Raw genomic sequence first — 18653 nt, 5'->3', positions numbered from 1 at the left:
ACAAAGGGGAAGATGTAACTGGTAGGTCAGATAAAGGGGAACCAGTAGAAGTAGTATGTTTGGAATTCCAAAGTGCAATGCTAAGATGCCACACAAAATATTAATATGCAAGATAAGGGTTCATGGATGTGGGGATGATATATCAGCATGGCAAAGGATTGGTTAACAAACAGGAAGCAGAGAGAAGGGGAATTTTCAAGTTGACAGACTATGATTAATGGAATGCCGCAAGGATCAGTGCTAGAACTTACCTATTTACAATCTAAATCTCTTCGTCAAGTCATTATTAGAGAGTAATGTATCTATGTTTGCTGACGATACAAAGTAGGTGGGAATGCAAGCTATGATGATGACACAATAAAATTGTGAAGAGATATAGACAGGTTAAGTGTGCAGGCAACAAGGTGGTAGATTTTTTAAATTCATTTACGGGATGTGGGCATTGTTGGCTAGCATTTATTGCCCATCCCTAACTGCCCTTGAGAAGGTGGTGGTGAACTGCCTTCTTAAACTGCTGCAGTCCATGTGGTGTAGGTACACCCACAGTGTTGTTAGGGAGGGAGCTCCAGGATTTTGACCAGCAACAGTGAAGGAACAGCGATATATTTCAAAGTCAGAATGGTGAATAGCTTGGAGGGGAACTTCCAGGTGGTGGTGTTCCCATCTATCTGCTGCCTTTGTCCTTCTAGATGGTAGTGTTCGTGGGTTTGCAAGGTGCTGTCTAAGGAGCCTTGGTGAATTCCTGCAGTGCATCTTGTACATGGTACACACCTGCTGCCACCGTGTGTCGGTGGTGAAGGGGGTGAATGTTTGTGGAAGGTGTGCCAATCAATTGGGCTGCTTTGTTCTGGATGGTGTCAGGCTTCTTCACTGTTGTTGAAGCTGTACTCATCCAGGCAAGTAGAGAGTATTCCATCACACTTCTGACTTGTGCCTTGTAGATGGTGGCCAGGCTTTGAGGAGTCAGAAGGCGAGTTACTCACCACAGGATTCCTAACCTCTGGCCAGCTCTTGTAGTCACCGTATTTATATGGCTAGTCCAGTTCAGTTTCTGGTCAATGGTAACCCACAGGATGTTGATGGAGATGATGTGGGGAAGTGTTTGGTAGCAGGAATAGGAAAGCAGAATATTCTTTAAAAGGCATGAAACTTGTAAATGTTGATGTTCAGAGGGACTTGGCTGTACTCGTACAATGAACCCAAAGTCAGAATGCAGGTAATGCAAACAATTAGCAAGGCAAATGGCATGTTGGTCTTTATTGCAAGGGGATTGGAATACAAGAATAAAGAAGTTTTGCTACAGTTATACAGGGCTTTGGTGAGACCATACCTCGAATAGTGTGTGCAGTTTTGGTCTCCATATTTAAGGGTATACTTGCATTGAAGGTGGTACAGCAAGGGTTCACTAGATTGGTTCCTGGGATAAGACGGCTGTCCTATGATGCGAGGCTGAGTAAATTGCATCTATAGTCTCTGCAGTTTAGAAGAATGAGAGGTCATCTCATTGCAACATACAAGATTCTGAAGGGGCCTGACATGGTAGGCATCGAGAAGTCGCTTCCTGTGGCTGGGGAATCTAGAACAGAGGGGCTGAGTCTCAGGATAAGGGGCTGATCATTTAGGACTGAGATGAGGAGATAAGGAGAAATTTCTTCACTCAAAGGATTGTGAATCTTTGGAATTCTCTACCCAGGGAGTTGCGAATGCTCCATCATTGAATATGTTTAAAGTGGAGATAAGATAGATTTTTGGTGTCTCAGGGACTTGAGAGATATGGGGAGTGGGTGAGAAAGTGATTTTGAAGCTGGAGGTCAGCCATGACTGTACTGAATTGGAGGGGCAGGCTCAAAAGGTAAGGTATGGTCTACTCCTGCTTCTATTTCCTGTTATTATATTTTCATCTAATAAACCCAATAAACATAAAGCCATCACCCCTATGACACTGCTTACATACAAACAGCTTTGCAGCTTAGAAAATCCCATTTGTGGTCAATTCAAATCCCCATACAAGGGCAGCTATTACTGCTTACATTTTCATCGCCCCTACTCAGAGGAATACTCATTATGGTATAAACCATTCTGCTAACTGTTACCAGCTTTTCAATTTGAAATTGCAGTCTGTAATACTGCCAGCTTCCTTGGATCACAATTTTAAAGCTGGGACTTGGCTGAACAAGGTCCTTAAAATGGCTGAACCAATGTCTGCCTGTGACCCCAGAACAAAAGAAGTAATTTTGCAGTTTCGGGAATACTCATACCTCGTTATCTCTGAGGAGCCACTGACGATCATCTGGGGACTACACAGCCCAACTTCAAAGAGGGCTATACAGAGGCCATTTGCATTTGATAACCCAGGTTTGCCAGCAGGAGGCAGAGGGTCTGCTAAGATAAAATGCCCCTCAAGCATTCCTTTCAACTCAATGGCTGGGATGTTTAGCAGTCTTTAAGACCCAGCCGAATTCCAGGCGATGGATACATATTCTTTGTTGAAGACTTGGAGGAGAGGTGGGGGTCATGTGACATAAGCCTCTGGCTTGTTGAACAAGTAATGTTGCCTTGCTGAGCTGAATAGCTCAGTCTGCTCATCAACATCTGACTAGGAGCCACACAAAGGAGCTCTGCCCAGTTTGAACACCTGGCCCCATCTACACTGCTTCTGTTGGGAGTTCTGTGCCATCACCCCTACAAGACTGATTCATCTCATCTTATGAAGTCAACACCACTGGGAAGTGAATTCTACCCACCCTCCTCCATGAAGGCATGCCTCTTTTGGACTTTGTTTCTGGACTCTGGAACTCAGGTGAACCAATATTTATTGTCTCTCTACTGTGAAACCTTCTTTTCTCTATACCTTTCTTTACTGGGAGTGTGAAAGTGCCACTACAAACCCTCCTTCCTGCATTTTAAGTGTGCGCAAATAAACTGAGTTCATCCTATCGCGAGTTTGCTCTGGGGTTATTAACAGAAAATTGGGTTGCACAAAAACAGAGGGGTTGGTGAAATATGCCACCGCTTATAAAGAGGGAAACAAATCAAAAAACTGTTTATGGATGGGTGGGAAGAGGAAAAATTAGTGCTGTTTAAATTAACCCCCCTCCTAACCGTAACACTGGGCAATACATTATGGAAAGCAGAACCTCAGTTAGTATTGCAGAGTTCCCAGTTCAAGTTATTCGGCAATATAAATGCAGCATTTGCTTTAAAGATAACCAATCTCTGTCCATAACACATTTCCATTATCCTTTTCCTTGGAAATGCCACCACAGCTGAGCAATCATATAGGTCAAAGATTCAGCAGGACTTTGCCATATAGCCCAATTGAAAAAGAGCATTGCAATAAGGATAAGGAATGCTACAGTTCAATTTCTAGGCAGAGTTACGTTCACTCGTTTCAGCCAGGGCTGCAGTTCAGTTGCTACAACAAGCCTCAAGACGACTTATTTATCCGCAGATAAAGTACACCCACTTGTCCTGAGTCTACAAAGTAGCTGAGGGACAGCCACGGTCTAGATTGTGACTATTTATCCAAGTGAACTGCTTAGAAAGGAATTCAAGATCAAGGCTTCTCTGATGATCCATCTGGTTCAGCCATTGCATAGTTGAAACATCAGCGTCTAGAAAGGCTCCAGGTTTGATTCCCACAGACTGTGCTGAGTTACTGGATCTCATACAAAATAGCATTACATAGGATATGTGATATAGATACAAGCTATTTGGCACAATCAGTCCAAGCCACTTGCTTTCATATATAAGATACTTGTTCCCAAACTGGGATTGCAGAAACAGCAAATTGGGGTCACAAGTTCCCCTCTTCTAAGATTGCGCCCTGCAGTTTCCCCGCTCATATCTTGGCCTCTGGACGTTTTATCTTCTTCGAGGCTATTTAAAAATGTCTGCAGGGCCGCAGCTGCACACCAGTTTGGGCTGTCAGAGCTGCCGCATCTTACATCTTGGTGGGGGGGCATGCAAGGAGGCGTGAGAACCATCAGCAAATGGCCAACAAGGATCAGGTGACCTTCTATGATCTCTGCACAGACAAAAGATTAACCCATGTCTGAACATGCTCCTGGAAAGTTCTTAAAATGTAAATGACCGTGGGTGTAATGCCCTCCGTTGAGTAGACGTTCACAATGTGAAGCCACTTGTGAAGTTACACCGGCTATTGACTGGCTATTTATCAACTCCAGGTCAATAGCCCTTCTAGACACCGTGTCTGTGAGCTCAAATTTGACAAAGAAAGGTGAAGCGAGGCCAGTATATCACACGCAGGCGTGAACAGCCACCATTAAAACCCCATTGTGTAGCACTGCCTTCTAACTTCAAGCAGTTATGTGGACAACGGAGGTATTGATGATGGGGGTGCATATGACTGACCTCAGTTCACAAACCCTTTTACTCCAAGAACCAGGGAGGGACAAGTCAGTCTGGAAAACATCAGGGCAAGTGGGACCATCCTCAAGCTAGAAGAAAGGAATGCGGCCAAACACAAAAACAGCCATCCTGGGCAGGATGTCATCATCTGCAAGATTCGTCTCTATAGAAGTTTGGCCACAGAGACTTTCAACCTCCAATTATCTTGGGAGAACAAAGAGGAGGAACTTATCAGTACTTATGCCTCCCAATAAAAAGACTGTTTTTAAAAATTCATTCATGAGATGTGGGCGTCGCTGGCCAGGCCAGCATTACCCTGGGTTTCTGCATTACGAGTCCAGTGACAATACTGCCGCCGCCTCCCCGTAAACATGATTTGCTTGTTTTGTACTCTGTTAGTAACTTAAACTCAAGCTTTGTCTCTAGAGTCCACCTTCACTTATATGTATGCCTTTGTAAGTGTGCTTCATTGCATTTACATTTTGGGGTGTTTCGTGACTAAACATTATCCTTTCTTTTGATTTAAACTTACCTGAAAGCTTGCTTCATGCTTATTACTGAAAATCTTAACATAAAAAGGTTTAAAACAGTCCTTATAAAACACATCTTGTTGTGGATAACAGCAAGGTGAGGAGAAAGGGGATAAGTTATCCCACCATCTCCCTTCATCTGTAACACCTACCAGAGCTTTATAAAGGTTCAGCAAAACTCCTGTGCTTTTTTACTCAATACCTCTATTTATGAAGCCTCAGATCCCATATGCTTTACGAATGACTCTCTCAATATAACCTGCTACCTTCAAAGATCTATACACATGCTCCATCATTGAGTATATTTAAGGCTGACATTGCCAGATTTTGGTAACTCAGAGAATCAAAGGATATGGTAATCAGGTGGAAGTGGAGTTCAGGCAAATTAGCAATGATCTTACAGAATGGCAAAGCAGGCTTGATGGGCCATATAGTCTACTCCTGCTCCTATTTCTCATATTCTTATGCTATTGGGCAGGGCACCGGAAGAATTTCCCTGCTCTTCTTTGAATTAGATGGGAACATAGCAGGAGTAGGCCATTCAGCCCATCGAGCCTACTCTACCACTCAATATCACCATGGCTGATCATCCACTTTAATCCCCCCCCCCACCCCACCGCCCCCCCGGCCGCCGCCATACTATCCCCATATCCCTTTATGTTATTGGCATTTAGAAATCTGTCAATCTCTACTTTAAACATACTCAATGACTGAGCTTCCACAGTCCTCTGGGGTAGAGAATTCCAAAGATTCACAACCCTCTGAGTAAAAAAATTTCTCCTCGTCTCAGTCCTAGTGGCTTCCCCATTATTTTGAAATTGTGTTCCTGATTCTAGACTCAACCCAGGGGAAACATCTTACCTGCATCTACCCTGTCTATCCCTTTAAGGATTTTGCAGGTTTCAATGAGATCACCTCTCATTCTTTCAAACGGGCCCAGTTTCTCCAATCTCTCTTCATAGGACAGTCCTGCCATCCCAGGAACAAGTCTGGTGAACCTACGTTGCACTCCCTCTCTGGTAATAATATCCTTCCTAAGGGGACCAAAGCTGCACACACTACTCCAGGTGCAGTCTAACCAAGCTTCTATACAATTGAAGCAATACTTCACTACTCCTGTACTCATACCCTCTTGCAATAAATGCCAACATCCCATTAGTCTTCCTAATTGCCTACTGCACCTGCATGTTAGCCTTTAGTGACAAGGACACCCTTTTGTACATCTACACTTTCTAATCTCTTACCATTCAAGAAATATTCTGTCCATCTGTTCCCCCTACCAAAGTGGACCACCTCACATTTTTCCACGTTATATTCCATTTGCCCACTCATTAAGTCTGTCAAATCCTCTTGAAGCCATTTTGCACCTTCCTCACAACACTCATTTCTACCTAGCTTTGGGTCATCCGCGAACTTGGAAATATTAGCAAAAAACAATTAAATTAAATAAATAGTTAAATTAAAATAAATTACTAAATAAGTTACTAATTAATTAAAAAATAATTAGCACCTCAGGATCTTTTACCTGAGGGGCAGCAAGGCCTTGGTTCATTATTTCTTCCAAAAGACAAATAAAAGATACACAAAAAAAATTAATCCCTCCAATTAAACTAGGAAGTTGGTATTTGAGGGGTATGATGACCCTTAAGAAATTGTTAGTGGCAATGTCTGGTTGTGGAAGTGGGGGTTAATGAGGAAGAAAAATGCTAAACTTCCCTGCAGCTAGTACAATTTGCTGTTAAGGAGGGACCAATTTTTGGCTTCCTGCGTTAAGTTGTGCAATTTGCTGGCATATGTTTTCTTTGGAACCTCTTCTCAACCAGCTGACCTCTTAGTTTCTGCTCGCCTTTTCCAATGCCCTTCCAAACTGTCAACCTCCAAAGGTTATGACCATCTCCCAGTTGTCTGTGTCAACGTGCACCATCTTCATACCTCCCTTGCAAGTGTACTTGTAGTGGAGGAATGGAGACTCAAGAGATCATGGCTCAGTGACCAGTTCACCATACAGAAGGTCTTTGGGTATACAGCCATCATCCATGGCCAAGCCAATGCAGACATCATTGGCTTAGCAATGAGTGAATGCTGATAGAATTAGCATACTCCAGGACATACTCCAGGACATCTACGTTGGTGACTTTGTCCTTCCAAGAAATGCCAAGGATACGTCTGAGACAGTGAAGGTGGAAACTGTTCAGCCTTTTCTCCTGCTTAGTATATCTTGTCCAGATCTCACCACTGCAGAGGTGTGTGCTGAGGATGCAGGCTTGGTGTTCTCAGTCAGGTTGCTGTTGTTCCTCACACTCTTACTCAGAACATTTGCCGCTGAAGGTGTCCTTCAGTATGGAATGCAAGCGAAGTATCGTAAGCATAGAACAAATCTTTCATGAGGACTGGTTGCACCTTTAAATTGGAATTCAGGCGAACAAGTTTGAACAGCTTTACATCAGTTCTGGTATGTAAGTAGACACCTTCTGTAGATGACCTAATGGCATATTATTTTTGTTGCTGTCATATGCCTAAGAATGTCAGTGCTAGAACACAACCCTGTTTGGCCCCACTGAGGATCTAAGGATTCCGATGTTGCCCATCATAGCTGAACTTACCCATTGTGTTGTTATGGAAAGCGTTGTTCACAATGAACAGCTTTGGTCGTCAATCTATTTTCTCAACTCACATGGTCGAATGCTTTGTTGAAATCAACGAAAGCAACATATAGTGGTCTCCTTTGTTCACAACATTTCTCTTGTAGCTGCTATACTGAGAAGATTATGTCAGTTGTAGATCTTCCAGTTCTGAAATTACACTGGGATTCAGGGTACATGTCTTTAGCCAGGATCTGTAGTCTAATAAGGGCAACACGAGTAAATGCTTTCCCCATGATGTTCAGCAGGGAGATGCCTCAGAGACAAAGGTGTGCCAAGTTCTCAGAGAATTGCTCTACGCCTACAATGCCACACGAGCATTCCTAACCTAGGGACGCCTTCAGTGGCAAATGGACAGGCACTCTGAAGCCTGTAAAGAGTTTGGTTCGATCATCAGCATCAGGGAGAGAAATATCATGGTCCAGGATATTGCCAAAATGCATTCTATCAGCATTTACAATGTGACACTGGAGGTTATTGATAGCTCCAAATATCTAGGCTACATAATTACCAACAATCTGTCACGTGATGTTGAAATTAACACAAGAGGGCCCAGAGGAAAGAGGTTAGCAAATCACGAACCTTCTCAGCCTACTGTCCTGCTCTACAGCAAATGCGGCAGAAACTGCCACGTTAGAGTGGGGCTCCTGGGCCAAAGCAGGCAATGTTCAACAGAGTTGTCCACCACAGCGCAAACCATTATTTTATGAGACAGGAGGCTGCCATAGACTTGAACAACAATCCTTTGGTCCATTTCTTTCTAAAATTCCCATTATTGCAGAGAAAGGAAAATAAATCAAACATCTGTGCATCAAACTTACCATAGGCCACTGCCCCCTCCCTCTAGCACAGACAGGAAAGTTTGTGCTGGGGCTGCAGGAATATCAATTTCCCATGCTTGATGAGTTCAGGCGGTATAGCATCAGCGCCTGAAGCTTTGCCCAGGACAAGTGAGTCACGAGCTTTGCTAAAATCTTTCACTGTGGGTTATTCCATGACAGGCAGGCTTTCTATGGTGTCTGGAGCTTCCCGGTGGCAGTTTTCTCCTTAAAGTGCAACTCAAGGTAGTGTTTCACCCAACTCTCTAACTGCTTATTGCAGTCGGCGATGACGTCTGCTGTCTTTGTTTTCAAGAGATCTGTTTTCTTTGCTGATGGTCCTATTGCCCTTTTGATTCCTTCATACATCCGAAGGACATTTGGATATTTTGGCAAAGCTGTAACCAGTAATCATTGCCACACTACCCAGCAGTCCATTGGATTTTACTTCAAAAAGCTCTCAATGCATTCATAGTCTTCTCACTTGTAATTAACGAGAGCAAACCGCTGGGCTTCAATGACAGGTTCCAACGCAGTGATTTAGCTCAAACTAGTCTGCATTTTTCCACTCTTACTTCCCATATGTTGAGAGTGCAATATTGTAGATAGTGTCTTGAAGTATGTTCTATTTCATTTCTGTCCTCTTGCGTGGGAATGCTGGAGTGCGTTTGTTCAATCAAGATGAGGAACTGTTGTTTTTTATCTAGGTCGGCAGCCATGGCTGACATTGATGCAACAACAGCATTTCTGCTTTGAATGAAAAAACTTTTGGAGGGCTGCATCCTAACCTTGGTGCACACTTCCATCTTCCTGCGTCCAATGAACAACTGTCCAACAGTGCTGTAAATCCATGTAATAATGCAATGAGACTTCATGTATGCATGTTGGTTCTAAATGTTGCAGCTAGTTTGCAAATGTACAGTATATCAAGTTCCACCAGAAACTGGGTACATTACTGAAATGTAAATTTGGGAGAATGGTGTACTTACGTTGCTCTCTAAAGGTCCACGCTGAAATAAAAAGGAAGCCTTAAGTAGGAGGGGCAAACAGAGAAACATCAGGTCTTAGGCTAAGAATTAATGTTAATTACAGAAGTGGAGCAGTATCCGGTTCTGTAGTCACAAGATTTGTTTGTCAAACCTACAGGTTAAACAGAGTTCATCAAAGATAGGCCTAATCCATGAGTAACAGCTCGAAGAACTTAATGCACATACATAGGTGAGCTATTACAATAAATTTCCCATTGGAGCATTTGGCCCTGTCATATTTCAAATAATGATGTTTCCAGTTCTACAAGGACTGAGGCAATTTGTTGCCTTGACAGTATTCCAGGAACATAAATTATTGAGCAGCAGCAGCAACAGTGAGAAAGAGTGGCACACAACTTATAAAACATGGCCCGAGGTTACGCAAAAGATAAATGTATTTTTTTCAGAACCAAGTTACATAGGGGACTGAGGTCAGTTACAAGTCAGATAGCAATCAGATGCAGTGCCACGGTAATATAAAACTACTCAACATCCTAGCCACCTTTAACCATAATAGACACATTTAGCAGACACTTAAGTGTTATAGTCAACAACTCAATTTCCAGGACTTTGTAACTGTTAACTCTTTGACATTGACCCACTGCATAATACACTCCCAACATTCTCCTCCTCCCCATCTCTCCTCCTTCCCATAAAGGGTGCTAGCAAATCTCTCAAACATGAGCAAGAGGAGCCACAAAAATAAAACAGAAAATGCTGTGTAAATAAAAGCTTGAGTGTTCAAGTCTCATCCTATGGTTTTCCTGGGACAGATGCAAATGGAAATGTGCTCGCCGGTACATTCTGTCAATGTTCCTGCCTCTTCCCCTCCCATTCCCCACAGTTTCAGGAAGGCAATCCTGACATCAAATACACCTGCCAGTGTGTGTATGGGTGAGTGCATGCAAATCTGCAGTGTTCCCTGCAATCTGCACTGTTCCAATGTTGGATGTTGGGCCACCCATTAGGCCTAGCATTCAAATTTTAGGGGACTTCAGGCCAAACTGATAAGAGGGCCTTAAGCAAGTACCTCCAGAGCTCTGGCGTGCGCAGGTCCTAATAAGAAAAAATGCATCCTATAGCATTGCACTGACTGTTGTAGGCCCTATTTCTCCCCTCAGATGGGTGCAAACACATAGCAGAGATACATTAACAACCCTGAGCTGGAAATGTAGCCAGGGTCAGGAAACATTTCAGGGGTGGAATGATATCTTGGAGATGCTCTGTAATTAAGATGGAAAACCTTGAGAAGCATCTGAATGAGCAATGTGGGTTCATGTTTTAAATCAACACTATGTGTCCTGCCAATGCAAGATGGCAGTCTGCATAAGCACACTGGCCCGCACATTCGAGGAAATCTAGTGATGTCACTCTGCTGCGCCCAGCCTGTCAGATTCACTCTATGCATGCACATACCTCTCTGCATGCACAACTAAGGCCTTCTTCTTCTTCTTCTTCTGCAGACCAGGACTAAAAAGCTGAATCATCGGTCTTGAGCTTGCCTTACTGTGACTATCTTACTCCATTATTGGCATTCTTTTCCTGTGAGCTTCACTTGAACTCACTGAAATAAAGCACTATTTCTTTCCCCTCAGTGCTTTAGGTGCTTTCTCTCTTTAAAATCCAAACGCCTTTTCAAAGTCAATTATGGGTGGGCAATATATGGTCATTTGCCAACAGTGCCCTCATCCAATGAGAGAAAGGGGCAAACTATCAGAACACTGAAAAACTTAGACTGTTCTTTTTCTATACTAATCTTTGCAGCTCATTGGTGACCTGAAACTTTGAATTTGAAAATGTGAAGGTGTTAACATTACAGTTTAAGCCCAGCAAGTCAACAAGGAAGAAATTCTAATTAACTGCTTACTGTGGGACTCAGCAGCCCAGCTGTGATGATTTGAGCAGTGCCATCTTTGGTCCTGGCTGCTGCATACACCATCCCTCTCAATGACGTAACTGAGTAAAACAGTCAAATTGTGCATGCATGGCGTTGGTAGCAAACCAATCCTTAACGCGCTCAAAATTTACACACAAATTCAAAAACTTTGATCAGAAAAACGAACATCACTAAAAAGGAACCAACAAATCTATTCTTTTAAAAAATAAACATCCAATCAATTCTACTTCAATGGAAGAGGAAGAGGGATGGGAAAGGGGGTGTTAGAGGGTATGTTTCCCCACTCTCTGCCACCATGCTTACCACAGCATAGAGCTTACTGACAACAGGAAAATAATTTCTTCTGTTCAGCTCCCCTTCCAACAGCTAAAGTCTCTGACTGGTGCAAGTTGCCATCTGTCCTGTCTTCTCCCCACCACCCTGACTTACGCCAGACTGCCTGAGAAGGCACATAGAGCAGGAACTAAGGATCATGTTTTTCATTTTTTGGCAATTAAGTTATCAACTATTTCTGAAAAGAAATTGTGTGCGCGACAGTAGTCAGTGCATTGGTCACTGCTAAGTGCAAGTACAATCAGAAGGGGTAAAGACTAATGACAGTATGATTTGGTGGCAGGCAGGCCACTAGAAAGAGATGTCATACCATGGTCCAACTGTTTCTCTGGAAGACGACATTTACACACCTTGCTTTTTTAAAATAAAAGTTTTGGCAACATTATCCCCAAGCATTACAAGTCATTAGTAACATGACTTTCAATGAATAGTTGGAATTTCCAACAGTTTATCCATCTTAAACTGATTATATTTTAATTCTGTAATAAACCATTTTGACCATCAATGGACTAGAATTAATTTTGTACCGTAAAAAAATCTCAGCATAATTTCAATTTAGGAGGTTCCGAGAATAACACAAGCTTTTCATTTGCCAAAAGCTTTCTCCTTCCCTCTCCTAAAGGTGCCAAAACCTGCTCAGGTGTGGCTCATATTTGTTTCAACCTGCAACCTGTATCCCTTAAAAAACGAAAGGTGGTGGTGTATGGTCAGTACACAGAATCATTCACATGATACAACAACCAGCAAAGAAAAGGAAAATGAAAAATACATATTACTTATTAGAGAAGGTATTTTACAACAAGCCGCAGATCCTAGGAGAGCCTGAATAAATAACAGGGTCTATAGAGTTACATGCAGTAGGGAACAGGTGTTAAAATGTGTATTCTAAAAGGTGGATGCTATTAGGTTTATATAATGTGAGAAAACCTTCAGCCCAGTTAAGCATTTAAGCACAGTTTGATTGACATGAAAAAAACCTCAGAAGTAGGCATTCGGTTTTAATTGGTACTAAGTTTAGTGATTGCTCCAATTTCTTTTGTAACAGGTTTTCTTTTTCAGCCATAACTGTATACAGAAATTATTGTATTGTTGCTGATGAAACCGCAATACAATGTCAAGCTGAAGAGTATGCTGAAAAAGCATGTTTCTTATGATTACTCTTTGAAATTACTCTGTGAATGCATTGTTACTCTGACACAGAATATACATGTTTGTGGAACAGCAACACAAATACCTGAGAGTTGATAAAGAAGTTCTGATGCCATTTTCACAGATATGTCTTGAGTGAAAAGCTTAATTTCTGTGAGAGGTATAATTTCAGGGGAATTCCGTGAACTTTCGCTTTTCACTGCCTTGCAATTGAACACCCGATTAGGAAATGGTGAGGCTGCAGGTTCAGGTATTTTCAGCTCCATTGGCTCCTCTTTAATTGTAACTATTCGTGTTCCTAATTGTTTTTTATTTTCAGCTGTGGTTAGATGGAGAAAGAAAAATATAGCTGTGAGCATAAAGAGGATCCTGTACAAGCAACATAACTTTCAGCAACACTTCATCCTGAATTTCAACAGGTTTGAAGAACATTGTCAAATCACAGAATCACAAGAAACCATTCAGTTCATCGTACCTATGCCGGCTCTTTGAAAGAGTTATCCAATTAATCACATTCCCTAGCTCTTTGCCCACAGCCCTGTATTTTTTTCCCATTTTCAATTACATATCTAATTCCCTTATGAAAGTAACTATTAATCTGCTTCCATTTTTTAGGCAGAGCATCTTAACTCGCTGGTTCTTTCGCCATTTGTTTTGGTGCTGACTGGTCTGGTTATTTACCCTCCTGCCAATGAAAAGTTTCTCCTTATTTAGCAAAATTCCTTGGATGGAGACCCACCTCTAGTTAAACTTCCATTATCTTCTCTGATCTCGGGAGAAAAATCAGAGTTTCCATAGTCTGCCCCCATAACTGAAACCCTCACTGTATTCTATGTTTTTTGAGACTAATATAATTCACTATTTCATTTAACTACACGATGTGGAATATTCAATTAAATATAGTATCTATATCAGAACACAGTACTTAACAACAAATGGCAGTTAACCCAGTATTCCACAGGGAACCTGCACTCCATGTTAAAACCATTTGGAAGAAGCACTGAGGTGGCTAAGAGCACAGGCTGTACTTTGGATGGAGGACTTCAATGCCTATCATCAAATATGACTCAGTAGCACTAATACTGAGATGGGCAAGTTCTGATGACAGGTGGTGAGAGAACCAACACGAGGGGAAAGCCTAACTGACCTCAACCTCAATCTGCTTGTTGCAGATTCATCTATTCGTAATAGTATTTGAAGGAATGAGCAATGCAGTGAAGACTTGTGGAGGCAAATCCCATTTCACACTGAGCACACACTCCATTGTGATGTGTGGCACTACCACCATGCCATATGGGAAAGATTTTGAACAGGTGGATGGCCAGTTTTGATGCCAGATAAGGCATTATGTGCAGCATTCCCTCTTATTACCCTTCAGTGTGCATGGGCCCTTTTTTGCACTGCCCAGTCCATGTATGTGCACATCTTAAAAGGGTACACTGCTGGTTGCGGCCTGTTTGTCCCCTGCATGGTACATTGCCAATTTCTGCACAGCTTAGCGCGAACTTTAGGTGTGGGCCATCAGCAGCAGCAAAACTGTATTCCACCACACTAACTTCTCTTCAATCTAGCGTGACCATCAAACCAGGGGATTAACCCTGGCTCATCGAGAAGTGTAGGAGAGTAGGCCAGGAACAGCAGCAGGGATACCCAAAAATAAGCTGCCAACTCTGTGAAACGGCAACATGCATGCAATAGGCAGAGCTAAGAGATCCAATGATCAATGGATCAAATCAAAGCCCTGCAGTCCTGTCACCTCCAGGCGTGAATTGTGTTGAACAATTAAACAACTAATCAGAGGTCAAGGTGCCATGAATGTCACCATCTTCCAGGATGGTGGAGTCAAGCATATGAATACAAAAGAGACAATGCTAAGCATGTCCAGCCAAAAATTCGGAGTAAATAATAAATGTCAACCTACTGCTGAGATTCAGTCTTCAGCCAATTCAATTACTCTACATGTCAAGAAATGGTTGAGCGCACTGGATATAGCAAACATTATGGTCCCTGACAACATCCCAGCTGTGGTGCTAAAGATTTGTGTTCCAGAACTTAATGCAGCTCTAGCCAAGGTGTTCCAATAAAATTACAACATGGTTATCTAGCCAACAATGTGGAAAATTGCCCATTTTGTCCTATCCTCAAAAAGCAAACCCAATCTAGCCAAATATCACCCCATGAGAGTCAAACAGCAAAGTAATGGAAGGTGTCTTTGAAAGTGTTATCAAATGGCACTTGCGCACCAATAACCTGCTCACTGATGTTAAATCTGGTTCCATCACAGCCACTCAACTCTAGGTCTCACAACAACCTTGATCGAAACATGGTCAAAACAGCTAAATTCCAGAGGTGAAGCAAGTGACTGCCCTTAACAAAAGGCAGCATTTGACCGACTGTGGCATCAGGGAGCCCTACTAAAATTGAAGCCAATACAAATTGGGGGGTAAAATTCCAACTGGCTAGAGTCATACTTAGCACAAAAGGAAAATCATTGTGGTTTTTGAAAACCTATCATCTCAGCCGAGTACATCAGTGCAGGAGATCTTCCGGTGTCTGAAAGCTAACCATCTTTAGCTGCTTCATCAATGGCCCTCCTTTCATCATAAGGTTAGGAGTGGGGATTTTTGCTGCTGTCATAAAAAGCAGATTACAGTCACGGCTTACTTAGGGCATACTGAGCTTTTTAAGGAAGATGTGTCTTTTTTTAAAAGAAATATAAGTAAAGACACTGAGCAAAAGATAGCTGATAACGTAAAAGGACTACTTTGTGGAAAATACCTCTGTGGATTATAGTTGACCGGCTGGTCCCAAGAGAAAATGGAATGTCGCACCTGAAATGGCCTTCTTCAAGCAGAGACACTTGAAAAGGAGCTAGGAAAGAAACAAAAGACTGAACTCTAATCTTCTGATGTGCAGTGATTTGCACATCTCAGCAGTCACCCAAAAATCCAACTCCTGTCGATTTTTATGTCAGAATATGTAAATAGTTCTGAGATGAATGCAAGACATGACTATTTCCTTTCCTGGAATACACAGGGGAAAAAAATGGGTTAAAAAGCTTGCTGCGGAGAATTGCAATTTGTGCTGGTGCTGTGTGAGTGACAGAAACAAGAATCAGTCACCCTTGCAGTTTGCAGGTGACTTTGCTCTCTCCCTCTTCCTTGCTGAGCCTTGCAATAAAAAGGAAATAGAACAAGCCTCGTTATGAGACAGCCTTTCGGTAAAGCCGAGTTATTTAAAAATCCCAGAGGGAAACTTTAAACAACTGTCATAACCTATATTTTTAAGTGGTATGTTTGAGATGCAATTCCAAATTCAGGAATCAGACCACCAGTTCTCGAGAGGTTTTATATTAAACTAAATGAAACTTTTAATTAATTTACACAAGTTAAATATATACACATGGCTACAAATTACTATCATAACTTTTAACAAATTCACAAACTAATCTCCATTAAGGCAACAGCATCCCATAGACTTAACCAGACACCAGGCAAAGCATTTTCACCTAACGAATTCAAAATGAGGTTCCTTTCAGTTTAGTTCCTGTGGAGATGGTTGTAAGCTCACAGCTACTTGGATCTTCTATTGCCTCTGCCCGCCACACACAAAACTGCCCTCGGTTATATCCAGCATATCTCAATGAATGTAAGTTCTCATTGTATCACTAGCCTCTTTGAACTCCACCTCTTCTAATAATAAAACCCCTTTCATAGTACCAATTTTATTAGTAATATAAACATATGGCTTGGTCTCACTTCTTGAATGCTCTATTCAAAAAATGCAAATGCACGCTACCTCTCTTACATCTCAAAACTAGTACACATCAAAGCACCCAGACGAGCTGGCTTTAAACCAATTAAGACACACCCATAGACTAAACCTCTATTTTAAAAGAAAAATATTTTCCAATAATATTATATGCAATAATAGCTTCATGACACCTCTTCAGCTACTCTGCAGAACTAAGTATCTCCAACTCACTGCAAATCTACCAAGGTCAGCTCTACTGGAATCGCCCAACTTAACAGCCGCAACGTACTGCCATCTACACGGACAAGCAAAGGGCTGATTTGTATATATTCTTTAAGCGCGTGTGTGTGTGTGTGTGTGTATATGTGTGTGTGTATATGTATGTATGTGTGTGTGTGGCATTTTATTGTTCTTCTCGGGTTTTAGTAACCAATAAACTTACTCTTTCTTTGACTCAAGAAAGCCAGGTTAAATTGGCTCCTTAATAAAAGTCAATGCATTCTGACTGGGATAAGGTATCCACAGGGAAAGAATTTTAAAATTTGCCTTGTTGTGGCCAACCACGATCTCCTCACTCAGGATCGTAACAAAATTGGGGTCCCGCCCCAGTCGTAACAAACTGGGGACCTCGTCTAGGAACTGGTCGTAACACTGATGATTGCTTCGTGTCCAGTTCCATTCACAACTACACAGATAATGAAGCAGTCCATGCCACATGTAGCAAGACATGGATCACATTCAGCAATGGGCTAAGTGGCAAGTAATATTTATGCCACATAAGTGTCAGGCAATGACCATCACTAACAGAGAGGGAGTTTAACCACCAGCCTTGACATTCAACAGCATTACCATTACCAAATCCCACATCAACAATATCCTGGAGGGTTACCATCGATCAGAAACTTAGCAAGATTAGCCAAATAAATACAGTGGCGAAAAGACCAGGTCAGAGACCAGAAATTCTGCGGCAAGTAACTCACCTGACAGCCCAAAGCATTTACATTGTATACAAGTCAGACATGTGTGAATGCTCTCCATCTGCTTGGATGAGTGCAGTTCCAACAACACTCAAGAACCTTGACACCATACAGGACAAAGCAGCCTGCTCTGATTGGCACCACACACGCCACCTTCAACATTCACTCCCTGCGCCATGGCTGTTGCATGTAAATCTAAGATGAATTGCAGTAATTCACAAAGGCTTCTTCAACAATATCCTCTAACCCATGACCTCTACCACCCAGAACAAGACTGCAAGTGCAATGGAAATCCACCAGATTCAAGTTACACACTATCTTGATTTGGAAATATATTGCCGTTCCTTCACTGTCTCTGGGTCAAATTCCTGGAACCACCTCCCAAACAATGCTGTGGGTGTACCTACACCACATGGACTGGAGTGATTTAAGAAGGCAGCTCGCCACCATTTCCTCAAAAGCAATTAGGGATGTACTTGTTGACTTGCCAGCAGCACCTATATCCTATAAATTAATAATAATAAAACATTATCCTTAGATAGCACAGACTGCAGGCCAAACCCGGATCCTGGATGGCTCGGTACTACAATGGGTGCTATATTTAGCAACTAAGTCTTCAGACAGTTCAACTAATTTATGGGATACCAGAAAGATTAAGGTCCCAAAATTACATCATATCATGGAATCATAACATTGGTTACAGCACAGGATGCCATTCAGCCCGTCATAGCTGTGCTGGCCCTCAAGGATCAATTCACCTGGTGCCACTCCTTGTAGCTCTTCACATTCTTCCTTTTCAGATTGGTTCAATTCCCTTTTCAAAGCCTCAATTGATCCTGCCTCCATGACCCCTCAAGGCAGTGCATTTTAGATCCTAACCCCTCGTTGTGTGAAAAAGGTTTTCCTCATTGCATCATTGGTAAAAGAAACAATTGTCTTAAATCTGTCCCCTCTGGTTCTTGATCCTTCCACCAATCAAACCTCTTCTCTAATCTTTCCATGTTCCTCATCACTGGAACCATTCTTGTAAATCTTTTCTGCACTCTCCCGAATGCTTTCACATCCTTCTTAAAGTGTGGTGTCCAAAACTGGACGCAATTCTCCAGTTGAGGCTGAAACAGTTTATGTGATGGGTTATGTAATCTCAGAAGGGAA

General features: G+C 42.2%; 1 protein-coding gene across 6 annotated transcripts in view; it reads right to left on the bottom strand.

Annotated features, from left to right (window-relative positions):
• Positions 1–18653, bottom strand: part of znf827 (zinc finger protein 827) — a 146329-nt gene that overhangs the window by 59316 nt on the left and 68360 nt on the right. For 5 of the 6 annotated variants that reach the window (XR_013576464.1, XM_078540985.1, XM_078540955.1 and 2 more), the window contains exon 6: positions 12854–13087. The exons of the other annotated variant lie outside the window; for it this stretch is intronic. Coding sequence is in view for 4 of the 5 variants with exons in the window: in XM_078540985.1 (XP_078397111.1) it covers positions 12854–13087 (234 nt within the window). In the remaining variant the exon portion in view is untranslated. The remainder of the gene's footprint in view (positions 1–12853; positions 13088–18653) is intronic. 6 annotated transcript variants of the gene reach the window in all.

This window comes from Cetorhinus maximus, chromosome 1, assembly GCF_964194155.1.
Source record: "Cetorhinus maximus chromosome 1, sCetMax3.hap1.1, whole genome shotgun sequence".
Lineage (NCBI taxonomy): Eukaryota > Metazoa > Chordata > Chondrichthyes > Lamniformes > Cetorhinidae > Cetorhinus > Cetorhinus maximus.
This window is presented reverse-complemented; position numbering and strand designations above follow the sequence as displayed.